The sequence below is a fragment of the Nematolebias whitei genome, chromosome 16 (assembly GCF_014905685.2).
Source record: "Nematolebias whitei isolate Nwh7 chromosome 16, NemWhi1, whole genome shotgun sequence".
Taxonomy (NCBI): Eukaryota; Metazoa; Chordata; class Actinopteri; order Cyprinodontiformes; family Rivulidae; genus Nematolebias; species Nematolebias whitei.
Window position 1 is genome coordinate 12269234 of NC_056513.1, and position 25687 is coordinate 12294920.

The 25687-nt window shown below is 37.7% G+C and overlaps 1 protein-coding gene across 1 annotated transcript in view; it reads left to right on the plus strand.

Moving 5' to 3' along the window:
• The first annotated feature begins 413 nt into the window (after nt 1–413).
• Nucleotides 414–25687, plus strand: part of armh3 (armadillo like helical domain containing 3) — a 26801-nt gene continuing 1527 nt past the window's right edge. Inside the window, exons 1-25 of the mRNA XM_037690239.1 lie at nt 414–491; nt 3272–3381; nt 3467–3523; nt 3880–4026; nt 4874–4981; nt 6221–6313; nt 6397–6471; nt 6571–6657; nt 7872–7928; nt 8040–8083; nt 8513–8573; nt 8650–8696; nt 9494–9569; nt 10586–10679; nt 11498–11599; nt 12036–12094; nt 12178–12243; nt 13380–13449; nt 14041–14101; nt 14192–14280; nt 16522–16604; nt 16854–16980; nt 18691–18766; nt 22891–22969; nt 25329–25445. Of these exons, the coding sequence (XP_037546167.1) occupies nt 3280–3381; nt 3467–3523; nt 3880–4026; nt 4874–4981; nt 6221–6313; nt 6397–6471; nt 6571–6657; nt 7872–7928; nt 8040–8083; nt 8513–8573; nt 8650–8696; nt 9494–9569; nt 10586–10679; nt 11498–11599; nt 12036–12094; nt 12178–12243; nt 13380–13449; nt 14041–14101; nt 14192–14280; nt 16522–16604; nt 16854–16980; nt 18691–18766; nt 22891–22969; nt 25329–25445 (1977 nt within the window). The 5' untranslated portion in view covers nt 414–491; nt 3272–3279. The remainder of the gene's footprint in view (nt 492–3271; nt 3382–3466; nt 3524–3879; nt 4027–4873; nt 4982–6220; nt 6314–6396; nt 6472–6570; nt 6658–7871; nt 7929–8039; nt 8084–8512; nt 8574–8649; nt 8697–9493; nt 9570–10585; nt 10680–11497; nt 11600–12035; nt 12095–12177; nt 12244–13379; nt 13450–14040; nt 14102–14191; nt 14281–16521; nt 16605–16853; nt 16981–18690; nt 18767–22890; nt 22970–25328; nt 25446–25687) is intronic.

Below are 25687 nucleotides of genomic sequence, written 5' to 3' on the forward strand. Positions count from 1 at the left end.
TTAATTAAACCATAGTTATAAAAAACATATAACTTTATTTATTTAGTTAGTTATCTATCTATATACAGTATTTATTTATTTGTGAATTAAACATGTTTGAAGAAAGCGCGCTAGGACCCTGAGGAGCAGCAGGAAGTAAACGAGAGGCATCGTTGCCAGAAATCCAATATTTATCGTATTATATAGTTCTGGGTCTTTACGATAAATGATTAAAAATAATAATTTTCAAAGCGCTTTAATATAGGATAGTTTTGACATTTACGTTTAACAAAAATAAATAAAACGATCACAACATCAACAAGGAAAGCCCATCTTCAAATCCGCGCGTACGAAATTTTGTGTCCAAAAAAAAAAACCAGTGGTTTTTAAAGTGACAGTACAAAGTGTAATTTTTAATCTGGCAACCTGGGACAGCAGTATGCTAGCAAGTACTGCTATCACAGGGATTCATGATCCGCATCTACACCATAAACTTCAATGCTTTAATTGAGGTAAGAATACGTGACGCCCACCTGTTTAAATCATATAACACTGTCATTCTGACAATAATCACGACCGGGCGTTGTCCACATAGCTATATCAGTGCTAACATCATTATTTGTTAGACACAAGCTAGCTAGCGTTAGCCGCTGTCGCGATAAACATTTGTTATTCGAAGAAACATGAAGGGAAACACGAGACAAATTAATCATCGTTGTATTCCTACTGGACAACTATACTAATTGGCAACCAGGTCGCTGTCTGTCGTTTTACAAATGGAACCAGTACCAGTTGACATCGATTGCTGCTAAAGCTACGTAGCTATCGTCAATATTTATACCATCAATATCAAGTTGTAATTAACCAGGGTGACTGGAATTTATTCAGAATTAACTGGATCAATTATTTATTACTTGTAGCGTTTTACCGTGGTAAACGGTGACAGTCTAAAGGTCAAAAAGGTTGTAAGTTATCCTGTTTCTTTTAAAATACTTGATTAAAGTTGTAGCGTTGACCACCTGTCCTTAAAAAAAGTCATTTTAGTGAGAGTTTTAGAGGTCTTTCTGAGTATTTATTTAAGGTATTATTAGTAAATTATTTGACAGATATTTTAATCTTTGTGTTGCTGAAGACAGACTGAAATAAAATGTGTGTATTTAGGAAAATTAGGTTTTCTGTTTGACTAACTTGCAGTCATTTCAGTTTATTTGTATAGTGTCAATTTACAACAACAGTCAAGGCACTGTACAAAAACATACAGGACATTATAAATAAAGTGATCTAAGGAGGCCAGCAGATTTAAATCTTCACTTTCATCTCCCATCCTGAGCAGCACTTTTTTGTTCATTCAGCCTTTATTTATACCGGTTAATCCCATTGAGTCTCGGGGACTCATTTACAAGAGAGATATGATTTTTTAAAAAGAGTGACGACAACAGTGGACAACAAAGACAACAATCATAAAGAATGCGTACAAATTGAGATTTTTTTTAAACAGGTCAAGGTTGAGAGCTTCAGATCTTTTTGCAAGATATTCCAGGAAACAGGAGCGGACTAGGAGAATGCCCTTTTGCCTAGTTCAGTCCGCATTGAGAGAACACTGCAGGTAATAATGTCCTGAGAGCACATGCTGTACTTTTCATTATTAGTACACTTTAGAGACAGTGGGAAGGAATGACTCCCTTTTAATAGGAAGAAATCTTTAGCGGAACCAGGTTTGTGATGGGCGGCCATCTGCCTCAACATGCTTGGATAATAGACTCTTTGATAAAACAGTTCTGCAAAATGGAGGCACAGACCAGTTGGTCTTTCTTTTCCATCTGGCCGTTCATAAATCACAGATGAATCGGGCAGTACGGACCAAAAGGGGCGTGGAGCAGAACTCAGCTGTTAATGTGGAGCGCTGCGCAACACATTAAATGTGTGACGAATGTTTCCCTCGTTTTGGTTTTCAAAATGTGACAAGTCAACTTACTGTGGCAATCCTCTATGTGGTTACTTATAATTTTAAACTAACTAAAACGTTGCAGTGCATCATCATCTATATCCTCTCTAAATAACTCTGTTTGTTGTTTAAGCCCATGGCTGGACATTCACACACTTGTCATCAGTTATTATTTAGCTGCAAAGCCAGCTTACTTTTTCCACGTCTGACGTTTTGCCTCTGTTACTACTTACTACCTCACTTGCAGTACAGAAAGGCACCAAGGGTGGGCACTGGGCAGGCTTTGAACCTCCTCACCACCATGGTCTGTTAAGCAGTCACTGACGTGGTCAAAAGGCGTGTCAGTCCTGGAGCGAGGTGTCTTGTCAAAAAGCCTTTTGAGTTGTTACTGGTATACATGCATCCATCCATCACATCTGTAGCTTCCAGTAATAGGACAGTGTCTTCATAAACAAAGAACTGCTCAGGAACAGCTTGAGTTTATAATGAGTCCAACATTGGAACTAGCTTCCAAACTCTCCTTTTCATTCATCCTTTATTTATACAGATTGAATTGAAACTTCCCTTATTTCAGTTTAATCAGTCCATGTTGTATTGTAGAAATATGTTCTTATTTTCATTATTTATTTTTATTAGGGGTGCACCGATTTCCTTAATTTTGTGAAATCAGAAATCGTCCGATACACGAGAAGCTGATTTTACAGATGTTTTTAGTTTTAATAACAACTGTCTAAACTTCATTTATATTTCAGAGCACTACCTCATGGCCAGTTAAAACAAGTTTGCATTGTTTCTATGATATTGTTCAAGGGTATGTTTTTCAACAAGATAATATTGGAAAATTGAAGGTGCATTGTGACCTTATAACACCTGACAGTGTTGCTTATTAAAACAAAATCGGAATTGGCAGGTCAGACTTTTTAGAAATCGGTGATCGGCCAGAAAATTGCAATTGGCGCACCCCTAATTTTTATATTAATATAGTTTTATACAAACTGTCCTGTTTCAATTTCAAAGTGCACCAAATCGTGTTGTATTCAAATACACTGACAATAAAGGAACCTTACTTTACCAAATGGATTTACAAGCTCTGTCTTGTAAAAGACTAGATCATAATAAAAACACTGCTTATGTTTAAAGTGTGTAACCAAGTAATTTTATAAGCTCATGATAATGTTCATCACCATGCCAGACATCACAGGACACCCCCAGATGTTTCCTACTGATTGGCAGCAAAGTTGACCTGCGCACCCAGTGGATTTTAGCATTTTGACTCGTTAATGTATGCTCTTTTGTTTCTGTATGCTGTACTGCTTTCTAACTGCATTGTTCTCAATGTCTGTGCAGACCTAATCATGTCTCAAGTCGAGAAAAAGGCAGGCTTGCTAAGGAGGACGTCGTCCTCTAAAAAGCCTTTGAAAGAAAAGGTGGTTCTGATGTATGATGAGATTTTTGCTGTGAGTATCACAATGTAAGAGCTTCAGTGTGAACAGTTTTGGTAATGGCAAAGTTTTAATAATGACATTCTTGTTTTTGATTTAGAAAGAAGACCCAGCCAAAAATAATCCTCGCTTTTGGGATGAGCTGTTTCTCATGAAGGTACAGAAGAAATGCATCTTAACATTATATAAAAAGAATCTCTTCAGGTCCATATTAGCTGCAGTGGCAGTAATGAAGACTAAAACTTCTATACATTTTTAGTTTAAAGAATAAACAGAGTTGTAAAAAATAATACATGTACTTATGAATATAAAAAAGACAACAAGGAAACAGCCATTTCTGTGTGTTAATTGCTTTTACTGTTTGTATTCTAATGGAGGAAGTACTGATTCACTCAAATCAGATTTAAACAAATGTCCCACAGACTGACCAAACTGCCTGCTGTGTTCAGTGGCTGGGTTTTTATGTTAGCTGAGATTGGTAACCATGTTTTTCTCTTAATATTTTTGTTTCAGGTGAATCTAGAGTACCTTGAGTCAAAGCTGGAGAGCGTGGATGGGGAGGAAGTGCAGCGTATTCAAGACAACATCAACTCTCTGTTTCACCACTGCATCCAGGCTCTTGGAGAGGAACATCAGATTAAAGTAGTCAATGCCCTGCAGGTAAATAATAACTGAGGGTGGCTGCAATCACCGTTTGTCCTACCATTACCCAAGAATAACAGAAGCGCCCACCCCTCATGAACATCATGGCACGTAATAAATTAATAAATGTCTGTACCTGTTCGCATGTTAGCAATTCATAGCAGCTGGGAGACATGCCAAAAACCTCTCCCCAACCTCCACATGGACGTTTGTATCTAAATTTTTACCACTGATAAATGTTAATGTATCTGGAGTGCCATCACTGGCGTACGGATACGTTTGACGTGCCTGCAACCAAACTCCTGCTAGCAGAGAGTGCTCTGCTGTATGAGACCACAAAGCCTTTTCTGTCTCAGTGTGACTAGCTGTTTCTCCTGCTTACGTTGTCAGAATTAAATAATATAACAATGCAAACAAGTTTTTGACTATTTGGATATGCTAAACTTGCATTTGTCAGGAATTATATTTTGAGATAACTGCACTGTGATAAATGTAATCCAATAAATGATCCAATATGAAAAATAAATTACTACAAGAGCTGAGCTCTTTAAATTATAATCACTTTGAATGAATTAGTCATTTTGAGGCAGAAATCTGTCAGTGGAAAATAAAAATAGCAGTTTTAGGTTATTTTGTAACAGGCAAAGATCTACCTGTGTTATATTTAAATTATCTTATTGAACATAACAAAGTTATATAAAGGCAAAAACATTTTCATTGTCGAGCATCCTTAAACTATTAAACCCATAAAACTGATCTGTAATACATAAAATCAAAACATAGCAGTTACAGTAATAATTGAGTATTACTCTGATTACCATTAAATCCTTCCTGTTTATTTATCCATGCTCTTTGTCCTCATCAGACTTTATGTGCACTTTTTCGAGGCGTTCACCAAAAGAACAAGTCAACGTCTGGCTTTGACATCATCAACATGCTCATGGGCTTTGACAAAGCTGAACAAAGGATGAAGGTAAGTCTGAAATTACGTTTAATAGAAGGGATCATTGAGTAAAATATCCGTATAAAATCAGTGATGGCTGGTCCATTGAGGCAGTTGGGGGGGGGGGGGGGGGGGCAGCCCCACCTAAAAAAAAATAATAATTCGCCCCACAAAGTAGTTCCTCCTAATAAATAATATAAATTACCTATTTACTGATCTTGTTGTGTATTGTTTTGTTCTGTGTATTTTTCAACAATTTTGACAATTTTTAGTGGAATTTAAAATAATTTTTAGTGATTCATCAGTTTTTTAAACTTATTTACCGTTATGGGGCAGTACCGCTTAATGACCCGCATTCATCAAGTGGATCCGAATGTGTGGCCAGTGATCCGAACAGACTGGTCTGATAGAGTTTCATTTGAGGCATCTGATTTTGTGCCCTATGGATATATTCAGATGGTTTTAGCGTATTGATACGACCTCTACCTAGACCTGAAGCGAGCTCAAACCCAGGAAAAGCTGCAGTGAAACCTGTTGAGTCCAACAGTGGAGATATTCTGTTTTTCAATCCTTTTGGAGCAGCCAGAAGGGACCAGAACAGAAAACTGAGAACAACAGAGGAAAGTCAAAGAACAGGATATTCACATTAACGTGATAGGACCTTATTTAAGCTATTCTGTGACTTCTGTGTTCATGTGGCTGCAGTGGATCAGTGGTTGAAGCAGTGGTCTTGTAACTGTTTGTGGGTTCGATCCCCACTGGAATCTTCTTTTTGATTCGGTGATGATGTATTTTATCATTTTCACTTTTATATTATTTTAGAGTTACTTCACTAAACTTTTTTCCTCACATTTAATTGTGTTAATCTGGAGTATTATTTCAAAATTTTTACTCCAAATGAAATTAGAAATCCAATTCAAAAGCTGTGAACCTGTCAGCTGGGGGAGGGAGACCTCAGCTTCTCTGATTTATTATAACAGACTGTTTTTCACGGGACACAACCTCGACCCGGGGGAGGGAGAAAAAAAAGGCATAAACTTTGTAAACACACACAAACAACAACAATAAATTAAACATTAAGCAACATATATCTGGGTTTTTTTTCTCCACAGAAAATGTAACAAACGCAATTTGTAAAAATTTGTGTTGTTACTGATTCAAAAAATTAATGTCCGCCTCGCTAATATTCTTGTGATAGAGAGGTAAATATACTGTCACAGTATATTTACTTTATAATTTACTGTGTATTTTTGCTTGTGTCTTCTGCAGGACCTGATGGAGAGACTGGACAGCCTTCTTTGTGGAGACGGCTCAGAAAGTCTTAAAAGCCTCTGCCTCAAACTGTTGCTCTGTTTGGTGACGGTGAGAAAAAAAGAGCAACTTTAATCACAATCTTGTCTGTTTTGGAAGAATGTCTGTTGAACTGATAAAACATGCATCTGCAGGTGACAGACAATATTAGCCAGAACACCATACTGGAATATGTGATGATCAATAGCATCTTTGAAGCTATTCTACAGGTAAGAACTGGAATGTAAATGAAATCCCTGAACATTTTAATCATGCTAAATTAGTTCCTGCTTCCTCTGTAATTATTCCTTCTTTCCTTCTCTGCTCAGATTCTTTCAGATGTTTCCAGTAGAGGGCAGCATGGCTATGATGCTGTTGTTCTCCTGGCTCTCCTGGTCAACTACAGAAAGTATGAGGTGTGTTTTATGTTTCTATTTTTACTGTGTTTCTGTACATGAAGTCTTTGTTGTGAGACTTTATCACACTTTTCTGTCGCAAATCTTAAACCGATTCATGTGCTGCTGTAGTGTCCTGACACTGGAAAATGAAGAATAGATAGTCCAGAGTTTATTTTAATACAACTCTGATGTGATGTCTCTACTGTGTTGGTCAAACGTTGCCATTTCATGCAATATTGTTACGTCCTTTGAGATTTGGTGTCAGTCAGAGGATGAGTTGTGAATGACTCCCAACTACTACCATCTCAATATCTATAAGTTTCCCGAAGTTGTAGCTACTGTTGGGTTGACTCCAAATGGTAGCGAGTCAAAGCCATGTATCCTTTTGATAAATTTCTTAGTTGCATTCAAATCAGTCCAGTTGTTAATGAGAGGGTGAGTGGTGGCGCAGAGGTTAGAGAAGGTGGTCCTGTGATCAGAAGGTCGCCGGTTGGTTCGACTTCCCGGACCGACAACATCAAAATGTGGGTGGGAAAGGTGAAGCACCCACACCTGCCTCCACTTCATTTGCCCCACTTTGAGCCCTGGAGCAAGGCCCCCCTTAACCCCCACCTTCTGCTCCCGTGGGCGCCCTAAATGGCAACTCTGCTCCACACAGAGGGCTGTGGTTGCGTCAGGAAGGACATCCGGCGTAAAAACAATGGCCGACTATCTTCATGCAAGATCGTTCGCTGTGGTGACCCCTGAAGAAGGGAGCATTCGAAAGAAGAAGAAAGAAGGTTAATGAGATATTTTGCTAACAGACGTTGAGTTAACTCAAGCAATTGCCAAAGTAAAAAAAAACTAACTAATTTGACCCTATCAGTAAATGTTTACAGTATGAATTGGGGATGATTTGTAGCTTCCACCATCAAATTTGAGCTCAATTCCTGTAAAATTGACTTAATTGTAGCCATTTTTGTGTTTGCTAAGGTCACTTCACTGTGACAGCCATCTTTAATCAGGTTGACTCCAAAAGTTTTTTAGTTTAGATGTAAATCCAGTGATATTTTCATTCAAATCGTCCAGCGGTTCATGAGATACCTTGCTATTTGCTAAAAAAACAACCACACTTCTCTTGCAGCTTGATGGCTCTTGTTACTGTATGCAGAGCAGAGAACTCTCCAGAGATGAATAACTTGACAGTATTTACTGGTGATTAAATAATAACTGTGATAATCTTTGGTTTCTAGTCTGTAAATCCATACATTGTGAAACTCTCCATTGTGGATGATGAGCCTACACTGGATGTAAGTGTGTGCCGTTTCTTCTGTTTTTATTACATCGTATTAATTAAAAATATATACCACCTCATTAACTAGATTATTAAACACTGAATGCTTTTTTTTGTCCCACTCCAGGGGATGGGCATGGTCGTCCACCAAGCTCTGGCAGAATATAACAGGTAACATGTTCGTCTGTTGTGTTTAGTGCTTTAGTTTTTTGGTCCACTGCAGATTTTCTATTTCTGTTCTTTGGGATAAAAGAAAAAAAACAAGGCTTTTATAGTTGTAGTTATTTATACCTGACAGCTTTCTTTGTACGTCTGTAATGTTTTCAGGATTAGTTTGTGAAGGAGGTCTCATCTGTCTGAATGCACAGACACATCAAAGTGACGAATGATGGCTGTGTGCAGCTCAATGTTTTTATGGATGAACCGAAATGCCCTTAAATAATAAACTGGAAGCAGTAAAGGCTTTTAAATTAATCTGTGATGTGGTGCAAGTGCTAAAATTAAATGAACATAATCATCTCAGATTTTTGTGGTGTGTGGTTTATCTATTAAAATATTTTCTGTTCATTTCATCATCAACTTGTTTTTTTTCTTCTCTAGACAGTACAAGGAGAAAGAGGAAGAGAACCAGGGAGGTTTCTTCTCCACTCTCACTAGTATGGTAAGATGCAAACTAATAAAAATACATTTTTTATATTCTCCATCTAGTTTACTGACAGCTTTGTCCTTCCTCTCAGGTGGGCAGCATGTTTATAGCAGATGCTGATGAGAAACTCTCTGTGCAGTAAGTGAAGTCGCCTCAGTTTGTTGGCTACATTTTTCTTTTATTGCTCCAGTGTTTGTCACTCAGTTTGGTCAAATTTAACACTGGTGCTTACAAGTGTTTTTACAGATATTGAAGCCAAATATGTTTATTTCTTGACTTGGTATTTGTGTTTTTACATGGTTTTAATTGTGAGACTTTGTTTGCTTTTACAAATTATGTTAGGTTTAAAGGGCAGCACAGTGGCGCAACTGGTAGAGCTCTGGTTTTCTCCCACAGACCAAAAACATGCATGTTAGGCTGATTGATAACTCTAAATTGTCCCAGGTGTGAGTGAGAGAGTGAATGGTTATTTGTCTCGTTTGTCTCTACGTGTCCCTGTGATGGACTTGCGACCCGTCCAGGGTGTACCCCGCCCCTCGCACAGTGATTGCCGGACATGGGCACCGGCGACCCCCGTGATCCAAAATAGAAGAAGCGGGTAAAAGATAATGGATGGATGGATGTTAGGTTTAAACAGTTTGCAGCATTGAATAAAGTTATTTCAAGTCATTTATTATTTAAAAATTAATGTAAAATTTGATAAATTGGTGCTCGATATGCAGTAATTATCCACAAAAACAAAGAAAAGTACACTGTTGACTGCACAAACTTTACTGAAATTTAAGTTGCATATTTTCTAAATTTTTTAACTTATTTGCAAGTGACTTAAAACCTAAGGTCGTTTGGTTCAGAATGATTTAATTGTTGGTTTAATATTCATAAACAAATCTACTCCCCTTGATCAACTTTTTATTTTATTTTTTTTTTGTCTCAAGGACAAATGAGGCGATCCTGCTGGCACTTTATGAAGCTGTGCACCTTAACAGAAACTTCATCACTGTGCTGGCACAGGTAAATGCTGATATTCTGTTTTCATGTTGCCTCACCTTCTGGGTGTTTTAAAACTGAGGGGTTTTGAATGTTCTTACAATTTGAACATTGTGCCCTCTGTCCTGCAGTGAAAATGGGGATTAGGAAATACCCTCTGTCTGTCCGTGAATGTTGTGAGCTTGATAACTTGAAAAACAAGTGAGATACCGACTTCCACTTTGGTGTGTGGCTGCATCTAGGCGTAAGATAGTTTCCTTTTGAAAGTTGGGTTGCCACATCTAAATATAAGATGGCTGTCATATGTTTCATCTTTCAACAAAATGTTTTAACAAAAAGAAACTGTCCAGAGGACCTTACTTAACTTACATTTTTTCAAGTATTTTTTTCATTATGTACTAGTTTTACACGAGATGGCAACTACCATACTCTACAGACTAGAGGGAAAAATAAGTTTGTTTTTCACTCGTTTTTCTAAGTTGTGAGTTTGATAATACGTGAAAAATAACTGCACTGAGTCAAGCAGAGAAAGGAGGTGCAAAAAAACAGTTTTTTTATACCCTGCAGACCATTAAAATATTCATATACAGTAAAAAGATATGTACACAAAAGTTTTTTCATTATCGTATTTCCGTGCGGCCCAGTACTGAGCGAACCATCGATTGGGACTGGGTTAGAGCTTTATGGATGTGTTTTGCTTTTCAGTTACACAAATGCCCATTTAATTAAAATTATTTTATTTTTTAAACCATTTTTGTTTTAGCCAAATTCTGTAGCTACTGAGAACGGATCTGTTTAAAATATAATGCCAGCACCATGAGGCGATTAGGCCTATACACTTGAGTCCAGCTTTTATCCAGAATGTAAGTTTTCAAATATGACGAGGAGAAATTAATTATTTTGTGATGTTTTCCACTCTTCACATAAAGTTACATCATTTTCAATGTAATTCCTTTTCAGTTCTTCCAACATTCTGAGTCAGCTCTAATAATTACAGCATTGAGCATGTGTAAAATTTTATGTTTCTGGTCCTTGATCAGAGCCACCCTGAGATTGACATCGCAGCCACGCCCGTCACCCCAACCCCAACGACGCCAACGACGCCGCTCGGCACAACGCCGCCCGCCCTGGACAGTAAGCTGCACATTTTTACACAAATGGTGACAGTACCTGTGAATCCATCATATTGCCTGCCCCTGAAGAAAAAAAGGTGATAATGTTTTCACACTTTTATTTCTTGTTTGGGAGGTTTTGTATTGATGCTGGTATGTTTAAAAGCAGGTCTTTTTTTAGTGCCCCCAGGCTGTAACTATTAAAAGTGGTGTATTTCTGTCTAACAGGCTTTCCCTTCATTGCTTTTACCCTTAAACCCTTTTTTCTTTATAAAATATTTACTTCTAGCTTCAAACACAGATGTATGTGGCACCTGTAGGCTGACTTGCTGCTGCACCGTTTGAGCTGCAGCTCCTACGCTCTTTCCGTAGACCCTACACAGTCACAAATATGTGCGGTTGTAGTGGCATGTCATAAACATGTTTTTTACCTTCCCCTGAACCTGTAGATCTGCGGAGGAAGGGAACAGAATGAGGGTCGGTTAAGGATGAAGGAAATGACCATTTTTTCCCCTTCGTTATTCAAGAAGCAAGCAGTTTGTTTTACTGAAGAGAGATGTTTGTTGGATGAAAATGCTGGTTTAGACACAATGAAGTTATGAAGAAGTAGTTATGGTAATAAGGCAAAGATTTCACTTTCTGTCATTGTTTAAATGAGCACAACTACTTCCCAGATAAAAACAAGCCTTTTCACGCTTGCTTAGTTTTTTATGTTTACTTGGTTACAGCTGTATAGTCTTCCTATTTTTTTATATAAATCTACAGTAGTTGATATCGTTACAAAACAAGAAGATTTTATTGTTTACACTTAGTTTATTAATGTTTTCTGTTAATGTGTAGTGATGAACAACCCAGAGCTGCCTCTGGATCCCAACCTGCAGACCAGCAACCTTCTCATTACCTTCCTCAAGTATGCCTCCATTGTAATGCAGGATACTAAAGGTAAACACTCTCTTTTTACAAACATTTGATCCAGTGTCGATCAGTCTTTTTTTAAGGAATCAGCTGTTTTATAATGGAAGCAGTTTATTAAAAGAACCAATTATGTAATAAAGAACCATTTATTTTTCAAAATAACCAGTTATTTGATAAAACAACCAGTTAATAAATAATAAAACCAATCATTAAATATAAGATGCTAACCTAACATTGAAATAGTATTAGAAATGTTAGTGCCATTAGCAATGTGTTTATCCCTGAAGATTTATACACAAATCAAATATTTCATAGTAATTACTAAATACGTTAATGTAATAACTTTTCTATTAAACATGTTGATTAAAGGAATGAGCTTTGAACATCTTCTGTCACTTATTAGCAACTGTAATTTGTTTATTTTCCTCTTTCAGTCTGTTTAAAAGCGTTTGTGTTTTTGCAGATGAGCATCGACTCAACAGTGCCAGACTTTGCCTGATCATCCTCACCTGCATAGCCGAGGTGGGAACCCCTCCAGTATGAAAACATCGGTTCATATTTTCCTTCGGTCTGAATATATTTGTTTATGTTTTTTTTTGTTACAGGATCAGTACGCAGATGCCTTTCTTCACGACGACAACATGAACTTCAGAGTCACCCTTCACAGAATGGTAGGTTTCTGCTTGTGAGTAGTGAAATGTAATAAATCAAGAGGCTTAATTTGAAACTTTTCTAGACATAAACAGAAGCCTGTGGGGATTTCTCTTTTGTCTGAATATTGAGTTTATATATTTGAGTTTGCAAATGCAAGTTCCACAGGGTTACTGTAATTTCCGGACTATTGAGCGCACCTGAATATAAGCTGCATACACCAGCTTTAAAAAGGAATAAACATTTGTACATACGTATTTGTACACTTGTTATAAGCCACGTGTGTCCACGTTGTAACATGAGATATTTACATAGATTTTTTTTTTCTTTTAATTAAATACATACCAGTAACATACACAAATACGTACAGTAATTTTTTTTTTCTGAACATGGCTGGTTAAAAAATAAAATAAAAATACCGGTACAGTAGTCTACCAGGAAAAGTAATTGAACACAATCTTCATCTTCCTCCTGTACTCTAAAACTAAAGTCGTCTTCTTCAGTGTCAGAATTGAACAGCCTCAGAGTTACTTCATCACACACGTCCTCCATCTCTCTTGCATTGTCGCTCTCAACGTCACTTTCGTCTCGAGGCAAATTCACACTTGAGCTTGTGCTGTCCTCTTCATCACGCAGCAGTCCAGCCTTTTGAAACCCGTTGGTGATAGTGGATTTTTTTTTTGTCACTGCTCCATGCTGTCAGGATCTACTGGCAGATTTGAGCATAAGTTGCTCTTCGCATGCGGCCAGTTTTGGTAAATGATTTCACGCCGCTAATCATCCCACTGAGCTCAGAGTGCCATTTTAAATGCACGATTCACACGTAAGTCGAATAGCTGCAAATACTTCATTGTGCCTCCAGGGATCACATGATCACGAGACGTGTTTTGGGCAGCTAAGTAAGTGCCCAGGTGTGACGAGACTAAATGTTTTGGCAGCATGAAGCTTGTTAGCTCATAAAAATCTATAAATTAGCCACGGCATTGTGCCGCTGTGTTCAAAGCATGTGAAAAAAGTAGTGGCTTATAGTCTGGAAATTACGGTAAATATTAAAATCGGTATTGATCTATATTTAACATGCATACGCAAGTATTTCTCCGCATGTTTTAAAAAAATTTTTTTCTAACAACTCTTTTTTTTTTTTTTACTCTTTCAGCCCATGAGACACAGGAAAAAAACAGTGGGGAAAAACATCCCGTCACGCCCACTGGTCTGTGCTGTTCTAGGTAAAAACCTTTATAAAAACCTTGGTTGCTTGAGTGCTGTAACTTCTCAACTTCAGTATCATACAAGTTTTATTTTTCTATAAACTCAATAGTATTTATCCCAACATATTTAACTTACAAAACATTGTTTAAATAACTGAAAAGCAGTCACTGGCGTCATAGATTTGAACAAACGGTTTTCCCCCTCACCTAGTGCTTTTTACAGTATAGTTTACATGGTTCCCAACCATGGTCCTTGAGGAACACACCTGATTCAGTAATTTAATTACTTACTCATATTCTGGAGAAGCCTGTAAATCACCCATTTATTAAAATCAGGTGTGTTGGAGCAGAAAAACAACTAAAACATGCAAGATGGTGTTCCTCAGGTTGGGAACCCCTGGTTTATAAGCACTAGAAATGTTGCCAAACGCTTACTTTTTTTTTTACTCGCGTCACATGAAAAACATGCTTATTTAATTTTTTTCTGAAAATTTAAAAGGAATTATTTGGCCAGCTACCTAAACATAAATCTCCAGTAAATTAGAGGTTGAAGGATAGTTTTATTTGTCTGACAGCTCTCATGATTTGTTTTTTTGTCCCTCTGTGCAGACCTGATGGTGGAGTTTATCGTTACTCACATGATGAAGGATTTCCCCATGGATTTATATTTGTGAGCACATTTAATATCACACACACATCACTGTGACTCATCCAGCTAAGTTAGCCACAGTTTCATGTGCTTTTTTTTTTTTTAATGCAGACGTTGTGTGCAAATCATCCACAAACTGCTGTGTTACCAGAAGAAATGCAGGATCAGACTACACTACACCTGGAGGGAGCTGTGGTCAGGTAAAGATAACTTCTCCTACGAACTGATGCAGGGTTTTAACTTCTTTAACTTACATTTAAATATGATTTATTTTTCCATAAAGTTTGAGAGGGATTTTTGATTAATGCCTGCTTTTAAACTTACAATTTTTTCTCTTGTGTAAGAATTTTAATGTGTAAAGGACGGATGAGCTGCAGCATTTTCATTTTTGCTTTCTGTACCAGAAAAATTAAAATGTGGTTTATATTGTTTTATTGCTACAAAACATGATTTTCTTCACAAATTTAATTTTTTATACGCCGGTCAAAAGGCGGACGTATCATGATATAATCTCTGTCTGAACCTACGTACATAAACTTTCTCTCGTCTCGCCCATAACTTCTGATCCACTCAAGATAATTTAGTGAAACCTCATGCACATACGCATCATCAAAGTCAAGGTCACAAATCAAGGTCAAATTTTATACAAGGGCTTTGCTTGTCCAGGCCTTTACTATAGATTGCTGCAGAATAGCTTGTCGATGGGCATATAATGTGTAGTTATTGTTGTGCAATACTTTTGTTTTTGGCGAGCCTATTGCGATAACGTTTATTATTTAAAATTATTTGAATTTAATGCTAGTTTCTTCTGAGACTTAGACATTAAAAGTTTTCCATTTTTCTGGAAACAACCAGGCTTTAAAAGTTTTTTTTGTTTTGTTTTAAAGACTTAAAACAGCTTTGTTTATTGTATTTGTTAAGATAATTTTGATGCAGATGAAAACAAGATGGTCTGGGTTGATTACAAACTTTAACTTGCCAGTCTTAAACAAATATCTAAAGAAATGCAGACTCTGAAACTGACATGAGATTCTGTTAGGCACATTTTCCTCATCATGGCACTAACTTGCATCTGTTCACTTTTTGTCAAAGGACTTCTTTCTATAAGAGTAATGCAGAGTTTGATTTTGGATGATCTGTACAAACAGACAACAACAAATCTGTTTTGACATTTTAGTGACGGGACAAACTCTGCCTGATTTGAATGTTTCTGGTTTGCTGAGCCTTAAAAGTTTTATACATTTCTGCTGCTTTTGTGAAACAAAGCCATTTTCTCTTTAAGTCACTGCGCTTGTTGTTGTTTTGTAAATGGATTGCATCAAGGTTCGATAATGAGCCCCTTAGGAAAAAGTGATCCATCCTGAAGGTTTTTCTTTTAGCTTGGTCAACACACAGAAGAGTAACATTTCAGCCTGTAATGGCCTCATCCGACTGTGTCTCACTGAAAAACAGATTCCTCTAATCAGACCAATAATCACATTAACTCCCTGAATAACTCAAAACGTCCTCCTCTGCTGGTTGATAATAGCATACTAAGAAATAAACCAGGTGAGGAGAAATAGGCAAATTAAAATAATAGACATGTTTATCTTAATTCACTGTGTTGTTGTGAAAACTTCTGTTGGTGTTTGTTAAATTGGATGTTTTCACAAAAAAAAAGGCTTGATTTGGTGCTGAAAGGTTTCCCTCCTCCTGTGTGTCGTTATTCGTAATGAAGATGCTCGCAGAGAGAAGCAGACTCCACAGATTATTATTTTTTTCTTTAACGCAAACAACTCTTTCTCTCTTGGGCACTTTCACAAAACAGTTCTGCAGAAGTTTGTCTTTATGCTGCTTCTGAAGGACGGAGCCGCCCACGAAATGAAGCAAGGATCGCAGAACCAAAAGAGGCGTTTGCAGAACTCAGAATGCATTAATTGTGCGACGGAGACGACCGCTGCTTTTCAAAAATATTATAAATTAACTCAGTTTAGCTTTTAATGTGGTTAAATATGTTTTAATTAAATGCAGAGTCGCTGTGCATCATCATCAATCATGACTCGCCTGTTTAAATAAGTTTCTTTCGGCTGCTCCCTTCTGCAGGAGTTGCCACAGCGAGCGAGCTCGCACGAAAGATTTGTCATTTGCTTTACGCCGCATGCTCTTCCTGATGCAACCTGGGCTCGAACCTGCAACCTTGGGATTACAAGACTGCGGCACTGACCACCGCACTACCACAGCTCTCATTAATAAAACTGTTTGTTTATTCCCACGACCGCGTAGTCGCACAGATCAGATTCTATTACTTTGTTGTGTTATTGAGCTTACCTTTTTATTTTCGGCTCTGTTTCTACGTCGCTTCGCAGCACAAAAGCGTATCAGGGTGGCCAACAAAATTTCAGTCAGGAAGTCCCAGCTTGAAGTGTTTTGTGAAAGTTCCTTCTGTCTCTTTCTGTCTGTAGCTCTCATCAACCTGCTGAAGTTCCTGCTGTCGAATGAAACCAGCCTGCTGGCCAAACACAACATCTTCCAGCTGGTCTTACTGGTGAGAAATGCAGACGATATTGGGGCATTTATCAATGGAAAATGCATAAATATTTTTTTTATTATGAAGAAGACACGTTTTATTAGACCTGTTCTGTATGCAGATTGACGTTAAAAATCACATATGCTGAACATTTTACTTAAAAGTATTCATAAAGTTTCTGTATGGATGTAATTATTAGAACTCCTGTTTTATTGTTGTTTGCTGTTTGACACGTTGGTCACTTCAGCATTGTGTGTGTTTTTCCAGATTGTGAACCTGTTCAACATGTTTATAACCTACGGCGACACGTTCCTGCCCACCTCCAACAGCTACGATGAGTTGTATTATGAAATAGTTCGAATGCACCAGGTCTTTGACAACCTCTACTGTATGGGTATGTTTCAGACACTTTTTACGATAAAGGTTATGAAGAGTTATTGTCCTACCTGTTGTAGATAGCTATTTAAACAATTTTAGTTTGGAGAAATGGTTTCATTCTAACCAGGCTAATGTGTTAATGGTTAGTACAAACATGGACATCACAGTACCAGAACAGATTAAAAGCCCCGCCCCCTTCATGTCAACAAACGAGACATTGCTCTCTTTAAAAATAAAACAACGCACCTCAGATAAAGTTTTCAAGTGCTGACTCTTGTTGATTCTCGTTCTTTCCTTGCTGCTGAATGTTCAAACATTACATTTTCTAACACATTTAGCTTTATTTAAATATTTCATGCTTTAAAGAAAGTTCATGTGGCATGATTGTGTGTGGGGGAGTATGCAGGACTTAAAGCTCAGCTTCACTAGTGTGCAGACATAGATTTGGGAAAATACAGCATGGCAGCTCTGTAAAAATACAGCATGGCAGCTCTGTAAAAATACAGCATGGCAGCTCAGTAAAAATACAGCGTGGCAGCTCAGTAAAAATACAGCGTGGCAGCTCAGTAAAAATACAGCATGGCTGCTTCTGTAAAAATACAGCATGGCAGCTCTGTAAAAATACAGCATGGCAGCTCAGTAAAAATACAGCATGGCTGCTTCTGTAAAAATACAGCGTGGCAGCTCAGTAAAAATACAGCATGGCTGCTTCTGTAAAAATACAGCGTGGCAGCTCTGTAAAAATACAGCATGGCTGCTTCTGTAAAAATACAGCATGGCAGCTCTGTAAAAATACAGCATGGCTGCTTCTGTAAAAATACAGCGTGGCTGCTCCTGTAAAAATACAGCATGGCAGCTTCTGTAAAAATACAGCATGGCAGCTTCTGTAAAAATACAGCATGGCTGCTTCTGTAAAAATACAGCATGGCAGCTCTGTAAAAATACAGCATGGCTGCTCTGTAAAAATACAGCATGGCAGCTCTGTAAAAATACAGCATGGCAGCTCTGTAAAAATACAGCGTGGCAGCTCCTGTAAAAATACAGCGTGGCAGCTCTCTAAAAATACAGCATGGCAGCTCTGTAAAAATACAGCATGGCAGCTCTGTAAAAATACAGCATGGCAGCTCCTGTAAAAATACAGCATGGCAGCTCTGTAAAAATACAGCATGGCAGCTCCTGTAAAACGGGTCCTGCTGGCGTTGGGTCCCAACAATGAGAGAATGCAGGAGCATCGAGCATATCAGTATTATTTGAACATCATTTTCTGCCAGAATAACCATGTAATGTGAAACTGATGAAGATGTTTTATAAAATAATGTTCACATAGAGATTGGTGGTGTTTTTAGTTGGCTGCCATCTACTTTGTTCTTCGTCCTGCTTGGACTAGCTCTTCGCATGTCAGTGTAGTCAGCATTAAACTTTAATTATTCCAAACAGAGACATTTCAAAGATCTATCTACAAACAGAGATATTAATTAGTCATAGCTTCCCACAAAATGCTCATTTCAAAAAGTCTGAACTGTAAACTGAGGCTGTCTGAGACTAAAAACCTTAATTTATGAATGTTTCAAATAAAATTTGAACTAGTTAGCTGGTGATCAATACGTTGCTTATGTTATTTAGAGAACATTTGCATCAAAATGTATTTTTACAAATACAAGAAAATTGAAAAAATGTTTTGCATTCTGTTTATTTCTGTCGATTTTTTTTTCCTTCTTTCCTACAGTTTTGAGAGTGTCCACTAATGCAGGCCAGTGGAAGGAGCCAGCCAGCAAAGTCACACACTCCCTTGTCAATATTCGGTAATAAAATACTTTTGTTTTTCTTTACAAAAATGCTGTATTTATTTATTTATGTATTTATTTAGTTTACAAAACATTGACACGTTGTTTTTTAATGGAATGTTAAACAGGGGTAAGATATAAAAATGTAAAAAAATCACATTTTTGGTTGCAAATTTAACTTCTTTATTTCGAAAACTGCACCATACATACCAAGTTTTAGTATTTTATTTTCCTTGTTTTTAACAGATTCACTCTAATATATTTGTTCCTCCATTATTTCTAAAGAAAAGATGTTTTTAGGTCCCAGTTTTTACAGAAAACTCTCAAACTCTAATCGCCTGCTGGATTGAGGCGCTCCTTTGCTCTGTTTGTCTGAATGTTTGATGGAAAGGCTGGAAGTAAAAAGTAGAAAGGAATGGTGTTTGATTAATGAATACATTAAGCTCGTTGAACCCAGCGAGACATTAAAATGAACATAAATGAAGGGAATGATTCCATTGTCTTCCCACTTCCTCGCTCCTCTGAAGGCTGTTTCTTCACTGAAGAGTTCTAACCGTAGATAAATCTGTGCATTTTTGTCACACTGATCTGTTTAAAAATGAAGCCAATACAAAATAAGCAAATTACGGTAATCTCTCAGTTGAGCTTATTGCATTCACTTGTATTCAAACTCTACAGCAGTTTATTTTAGAATCGAATACCATCGCTGAAGAGGATTGCCTCTGAATTTACATGAAATTCTCTGCTGGAGGGAGACGCTACGATGGAGCTGAAGATACACGAGTTGTGGTGCTAACCAGCTGACTGCTGCTGCATTTTCTCTGAACTTATTGTTCAGGTGAACACATCTAAACCTTTCAGCAGCCTAATCTCTTAATTTACTCAGGTGCACCATCTTTTTCAAAGTATATTTTAGCACTTTATATTTATTGTGTGAATGTTTATGAAGCATTCACACTGTTGTGATCTATTTTTCTTTCTTACGTTTTTCGGCATGTTTCTCGTTCCACAATTTTTGTGCTGTTTCAACAAATCATATATCAAATCATTTAGCGTGTTCAGGACAATCTTGTTACGACTTTAGGCATTTGTGCAACTTTAGCTTTTTGAAATATTTAGCCTTTTCTGTCATTTTTTTCCCCTCATAGGAAATAAATTGAGCTCATTTTACATCCTTCAAATCTTTAGATCTGTTTACAACCTTTTACTGCTCCTTTCACATTTTGTTCTTTCAGCTTCCTTGTGCAAATTTAAACATTTTTGCAGCTACTTTCAGCTCATTTTAGCTGTTTTTTTCAGTAGTTTTGTGCTCGTTTCAGATTCGTTCTGCTTGCTGCATCATTTTTGTGCTTCTTCTAACTTCTTTCTTCTAATTTCAGCTTATTAGGCTCCTTTCAGTTAATCTTTGCAAGTTTCAGCCTTTTCTGTTATTGTAGCTACTATTTAGCTGTTTTTATGTTAATTTTAGCCTTTTCAGCTAATTCCACAGTTTTTGCACGCATTTCACATTTTTCAGCCCAGTTCAGCAGAAATATGCTCTCTCCACTTCCTTCAGGTAATTTAAGCTTCTTTCTGCTTTTCAGCAACTTTTCAGCCGCTTCTTTTTGCTAATTTTGGCTTTTTTCAGATAATTTCCACTTTTTGTGCCCTTTTCCGCTTCTTTCATTCTAATTGGGTAAATGTGTTCTTTCTGCTTTCTTCTGCTAATTTAAGCTTGTTCTACCTTTTCAGCTAGCATTTTAAGAGTTTTTAGCTAATTTCGGCTGCTTTTTAGTAATTTCAAGTTTTTCGTGGTGATTTCTGCTATTTTCAGCCTAATTAACTTATTTATGCTAATTTCAGCTTGTTTTGCTCCTTTCAGCTTTTTTGCTCCTTTCAGTTTTTTTTTTGCTATTTCAGCTAGTATTTAGCCGTTTTGTGCTAATTTTAGCTTTTACAGCTAATTGCACATTTTTTAGCTCATTTTACAGCTTTCCACTTCTTTCTGATAGTTTAAGCTTCTTTCTGACTTCAGCTATTTTTTCTAATTTCAGCTTTTTAAAGCTAAATTCCCATTTTTTTTGTGCTAATTTCGGCTTATTTAAACCTATTCAGCAAATATGTGTTCTTTCTCGTTTCTTCTACTAAGTTAGGCTTATTCTTCCATTTCAGCTACATTTCATCATGTTTTTTTTTTAGCTAATTTCTGCTGTTTTTCAGCATTATTCTGCAATAAGCATTCGCACTGCATTTTCAAAAGAAATGCAATTTCTCTAGTTTGTTTTATATTTTGTTTTGTTTGTTTGTTTTCCATTCTTAGCCCCCCAATAATTGTTTTCACTTTTAGACTTATTTAGTCAAAATCTTTGTTACCTGGATTGTCCCCATTTGTCCATCCATAAGTTGTCCATGTCCACTCCACGAATGTTTAGGATAGAAAATGTCAGCAGACCATGGCTCCACATTGGATCTTATTTTTATTTAGACCACTTCCACCAATAAAATCTTGAGTGATTTTGGTGAAGTCTGATTTTGATCATAAAATGATTTGGATCAGCTGTTGGTCATCAACAGGCAAGTTCTTCACATTGCAATTGTTTAATTTGACTGTTTGTTGATTTACACCATGGATGACAACATTATCAGTGAAACTGACCTTTCACCCCACCACAGTCATGCATTTACTTAATAGACACAAATTCAGGATTGTTCTGTGAGGGAATTCATGCTTTGGGTTTTGAATCTTACGACAACAATTTCCTGACGGTGTACTATGTACCGTTGGCATCTTCTTCAGCTTGTCAATCTGCTCTGACATCTTTAGGCGTTTGCTCAAACATAATTTTCTTCTTTCGGCTGTTCCCTCTTCAGGGGTCGCCAGAGCAAGTCATCCTCCGCTGTTTCACTCTGTCCTCATTCCAACTACCTCCATGTCCTCCCTAACTGCATCCATATATTTCCTCTTTGTCTTTTTCTTGGCCGCTGCATTTCTAACATCCTTCTACCAATATACCCACTGTCCCTCCTCTGGACATGTCCACACCATCTCAGTCTGGCCTCTCTAACTTTATCTCCCAGTTGTTCAACCTGTGCTGTATCTCTGATGATCTAATTCCTAACCTTATCCATCCGTGTCACTCCTAAGGAGAACCCCAACATCTTCATGTTGGGGCAGCTCTGGCTGAGTGGTTAGAGCGGTCATATTTTAGTGGGAGAGTTGGGGGTTTGAGTCCACCAGCAGTCACACATGTTGAAGTGTCCCTGGGCAAAACACTAAATCCCTTATTGCCTCTGATGTGTATCCCATCAGTGTATGAATGTGATCTAAAGCTCTGATTTGTCTCTACAGATTCAGATTAGCTTTGAAGAGGATGTAGTAGAGTGTGAATGTGTGTGAGGAGGTAAATGAGGGCACAGATTGTGTTGTAAAGCTCTTTAGATAGAATGGCGCTTTACAAGTACAGTCCATTTACCGTTTACCATTCATTTGTGCCCCTTCCAATTCTGTCTTTTTGTTCTTGTCTCTGTCTCCAGACCATACAACATAGCTGGTCTCACAACTGTCTTGTAAACTTTTCCTTTGACTTTTGCTGACACCCTTTTGTCGCAAATCACGCCTGAAACTTTTCTCCATCAATTCCATCCTTCCTGAACTCTCTTTTACCCTCTTTACCACACTCCCTCCCTCTTTTCCTGGACAGTTGACCCCAAATCCTTGGAAGTCCTGCACCTTTGTGACCTCTGCTCCTTGTAATCTCATTGCTCCACCAGCCTCCCTCTCATTCACACACGTACTCTGTCTTACTACGGCTGACTTTCATTCCTGTTCTTTCAAGTGCATACCTCCACCTCTCCAAGTTCTCTTCCACCTGTTCCCTGTTCTCACCACAGATTACAGTCATCTGCAAACATCATAGTCCACGGGGATTCCTGCCTGACCTCATCTAGTAGAGCGAACAAGATTCTGCGCAAACAAAATCAGACACTCAAAAGCTGCAATATTAAACAAAAAATAAATAAGTGTATGAATACATTGATCACATTTAAGAGGTACAAATTAGTCACCGAGCTTATAATGGATGAATATACACATACTACCATTGAAAGTTTGGTAAATATATAAATGTAACATTTCAAAATGTCTTTTGCTTTTGTTTTTTTAGGGCCATTATCAACCATTTCAATCCCAAAATTGAGTCGTATGCTGCTGTGAACCACATCTCCCAGCTCTCAGAAGAACAGGTAAACACAACACTCCTCACTTCTTTCTGCACGCGGAGTAAATGTGGCATGTGGGTAGAAATAAACCGCAGCCATGACTTCAGGCTGCTTGAGCTCAACTCCCATGAAAACCAACGTCGGCTTTTCAAAAGCAGGTCTCGTGAGTTTTGTAATGAACCACATAAAATGCTCTTTGGGAGTGTCTGAGACTAGATTCTATATGTTTTAATTTAAAAGACTGACTAATCTTTCAGTAGTTATAGATGTTTGATGGTAATAAACGACTCACACTCTGGTCATGATGATGAAACACCTGGATGAAGGTTACATTAATGAGTCTAAAACGCATGCTGCACACAGCTCAAGATATTTTAACCATCATAGAGAAACTGAGAGCCTTTCAAAAACATCCCCAGTGGTCATTTCTTACAGAGCTTTTGAAGGAAACATAAAAAGCTATCTCGAGCTATTGTGACTTTTTTTTTTTTTTTTGCATTTCTTTATACCATATTTATTCCTTTTAAAAGTTTTATCTGTTGCTGCTTTCTTGGAAATGGTCACATTCCACATGATCCCACCAGCTTTCAAACACATAAACATCAAAAGAGCCGAGTCGTTAAAAGAAAAAACAGCTCGTTATTGTTGGTAAAGTTTTAAGAGAAGAAGCTGAATGGCTATACGAGCTCCATTTAGGATTTTTTTTTTTATCATTTATGCTCAGTGTGTGAGGATTAGAGCTTCCCAGAGAATGCCTTTCAAGCTGATAGGAGAGTAACGGATATGGTCATTACGCTCCCCAATTACCTCTTTGCGTTTATCTACTAGATTTATTCACAACCAGGAGAAACAGCAGAAGTTGGCTATGGTTTCTGTGAGTTCCTGGTGTTTTTATATTGTTCTTGACTTGGTGATAAACATCCACTCCTTATCAGATAAATCAAGGTAGATAACATCATTTAAATTTGTCATTTTTTCAACCTGTGTGGCAGGTTTATTAAATATAAAGAAATGATGAGTTTTCTTTTTTGTTGCCAAATAGTCCTCACAGAGACACCAAGTCACAACTTCCATTTTTGGTGTGTGGTCGCATCTACGCATAGAAAAGATTCTTTTCAAAAATTGGGCGTCCATGTCTAAATCCAAGATGGCTACCACCATATGTATATATGTGTGTGTACGTATGTAAACCGGTCACCCCTATTCTTTCCAGTTGATAAATTGCTTAAAAGTATAGTTTTCTCAAAAGATTGAGGTGGCCAAAAATTAATCAGTGGTGGCCGAGGCCACCATTGGCCACCCCATGGCTCCACCATTGCACCTGGTGGTGAACGCATTGCTCCCTCTGCTCACCAGTAATTGTCGCTCTGCGCTGCCTTAGACAAGAAAATAAACACTCATCTCGTAAACTACAAATGTTCACTCCTCGAATCCTTCAGCGACAGAGCACATCGGCATATCGCTTGATTTTTATTTATTTTGTTGAAGCAAAATACCTTTGTGGGTTACAAAACATTAGGCTGCTTTTTTCAAGTCTGTGCTTCTAAAACATGCCAAAAACTTTTTTAATATTCACTTTATGTATTTATTGCTTCAACCAGCTTGTCCGGCTATCAAACACACATGAATCCACTTTGAGCTGTGTCTTATTAGCTCTTCCCTGCCTGGACTGCGTTGTTTTTTTTTTATCAAACTGTGTGTTCTATAAAGGCAACCTGCTGTTGATAATAATAATAATTAAACAGTTGTTGTTAAAAGACAACAGAAAATGGACCAGATGAGGAGAAGATAAAGAAAGAAAAAGCATTGTTGCGGACAAAACTCTTAATGATGACAACAGTTAGCGGCTCGGAGGGGAGCCGGATGCTAAGCATTAGAGCACTCTGCATGATCCCTCATGAATAAAATGAGTCAATAAATTATTTTAAATCAATTAATAATTCATTATTATCACTGTTCAAGCGTTCACGCTAAGATGCAATAATAAATTATGATGTAAAAGACGGCTGGGCCTAATTACCGTCCGCTGCTGGAGGAAACGGTGGACAATGGCTCTTCAACCCAGGTCAACATGGCCGCCATGGCCACCTGATTTTAGCTGACTGACCTTTAGAGAGAACACAATCCAAGATGGCCTAGGTCAACTGCCCTTAAAAAACAAACGATTGTCTATAGGTCTAAATTTTACGGATACTGGGCTGACACTCAGAGCGGGACGTCGTGCACAAAATCATACATGTCATTTTTTTTAAATGTTTCAACGAGCGCAGCCACATTTCTCATCTCCAGATGATTGGAGGTTAGAACTCGAGTGTCGGGCGACAAACGTTCTTTCAGGAAAGTCAGGCCTTAACTTCATGACCTGTTTTCTGGTTTGGTTCAGGTTTTGGAAGTGGTGCGGTCCAACTACGACACGCTGACCCTCAAACTGCAGGACGGTCTGGACCAGTATGAGAGATACTCAGAGCAGCCGAAAGAAGCTGCTTTCTTCAAGGATCTGGTAAGAGAAGCCGAAAGCTGAAGATGAAGCCTGAGTGTTGAAGAACCACTGAACTGAATATTAAAAGTTAAAACAAGCAAGACAGGAGCTAAAATCAGAAAACTGTAGCTGAAAGCTAAAATCAGAAAACTGAAGCTGAAAGCTAAAATCAGAAAACTGAAGCTGAAAGCTAACATCTGAAAACTATAGCTAGAAGCTAAAATCAGAAAACTGTAGCTGGAAGCTAAAATCAGAAAACTGTA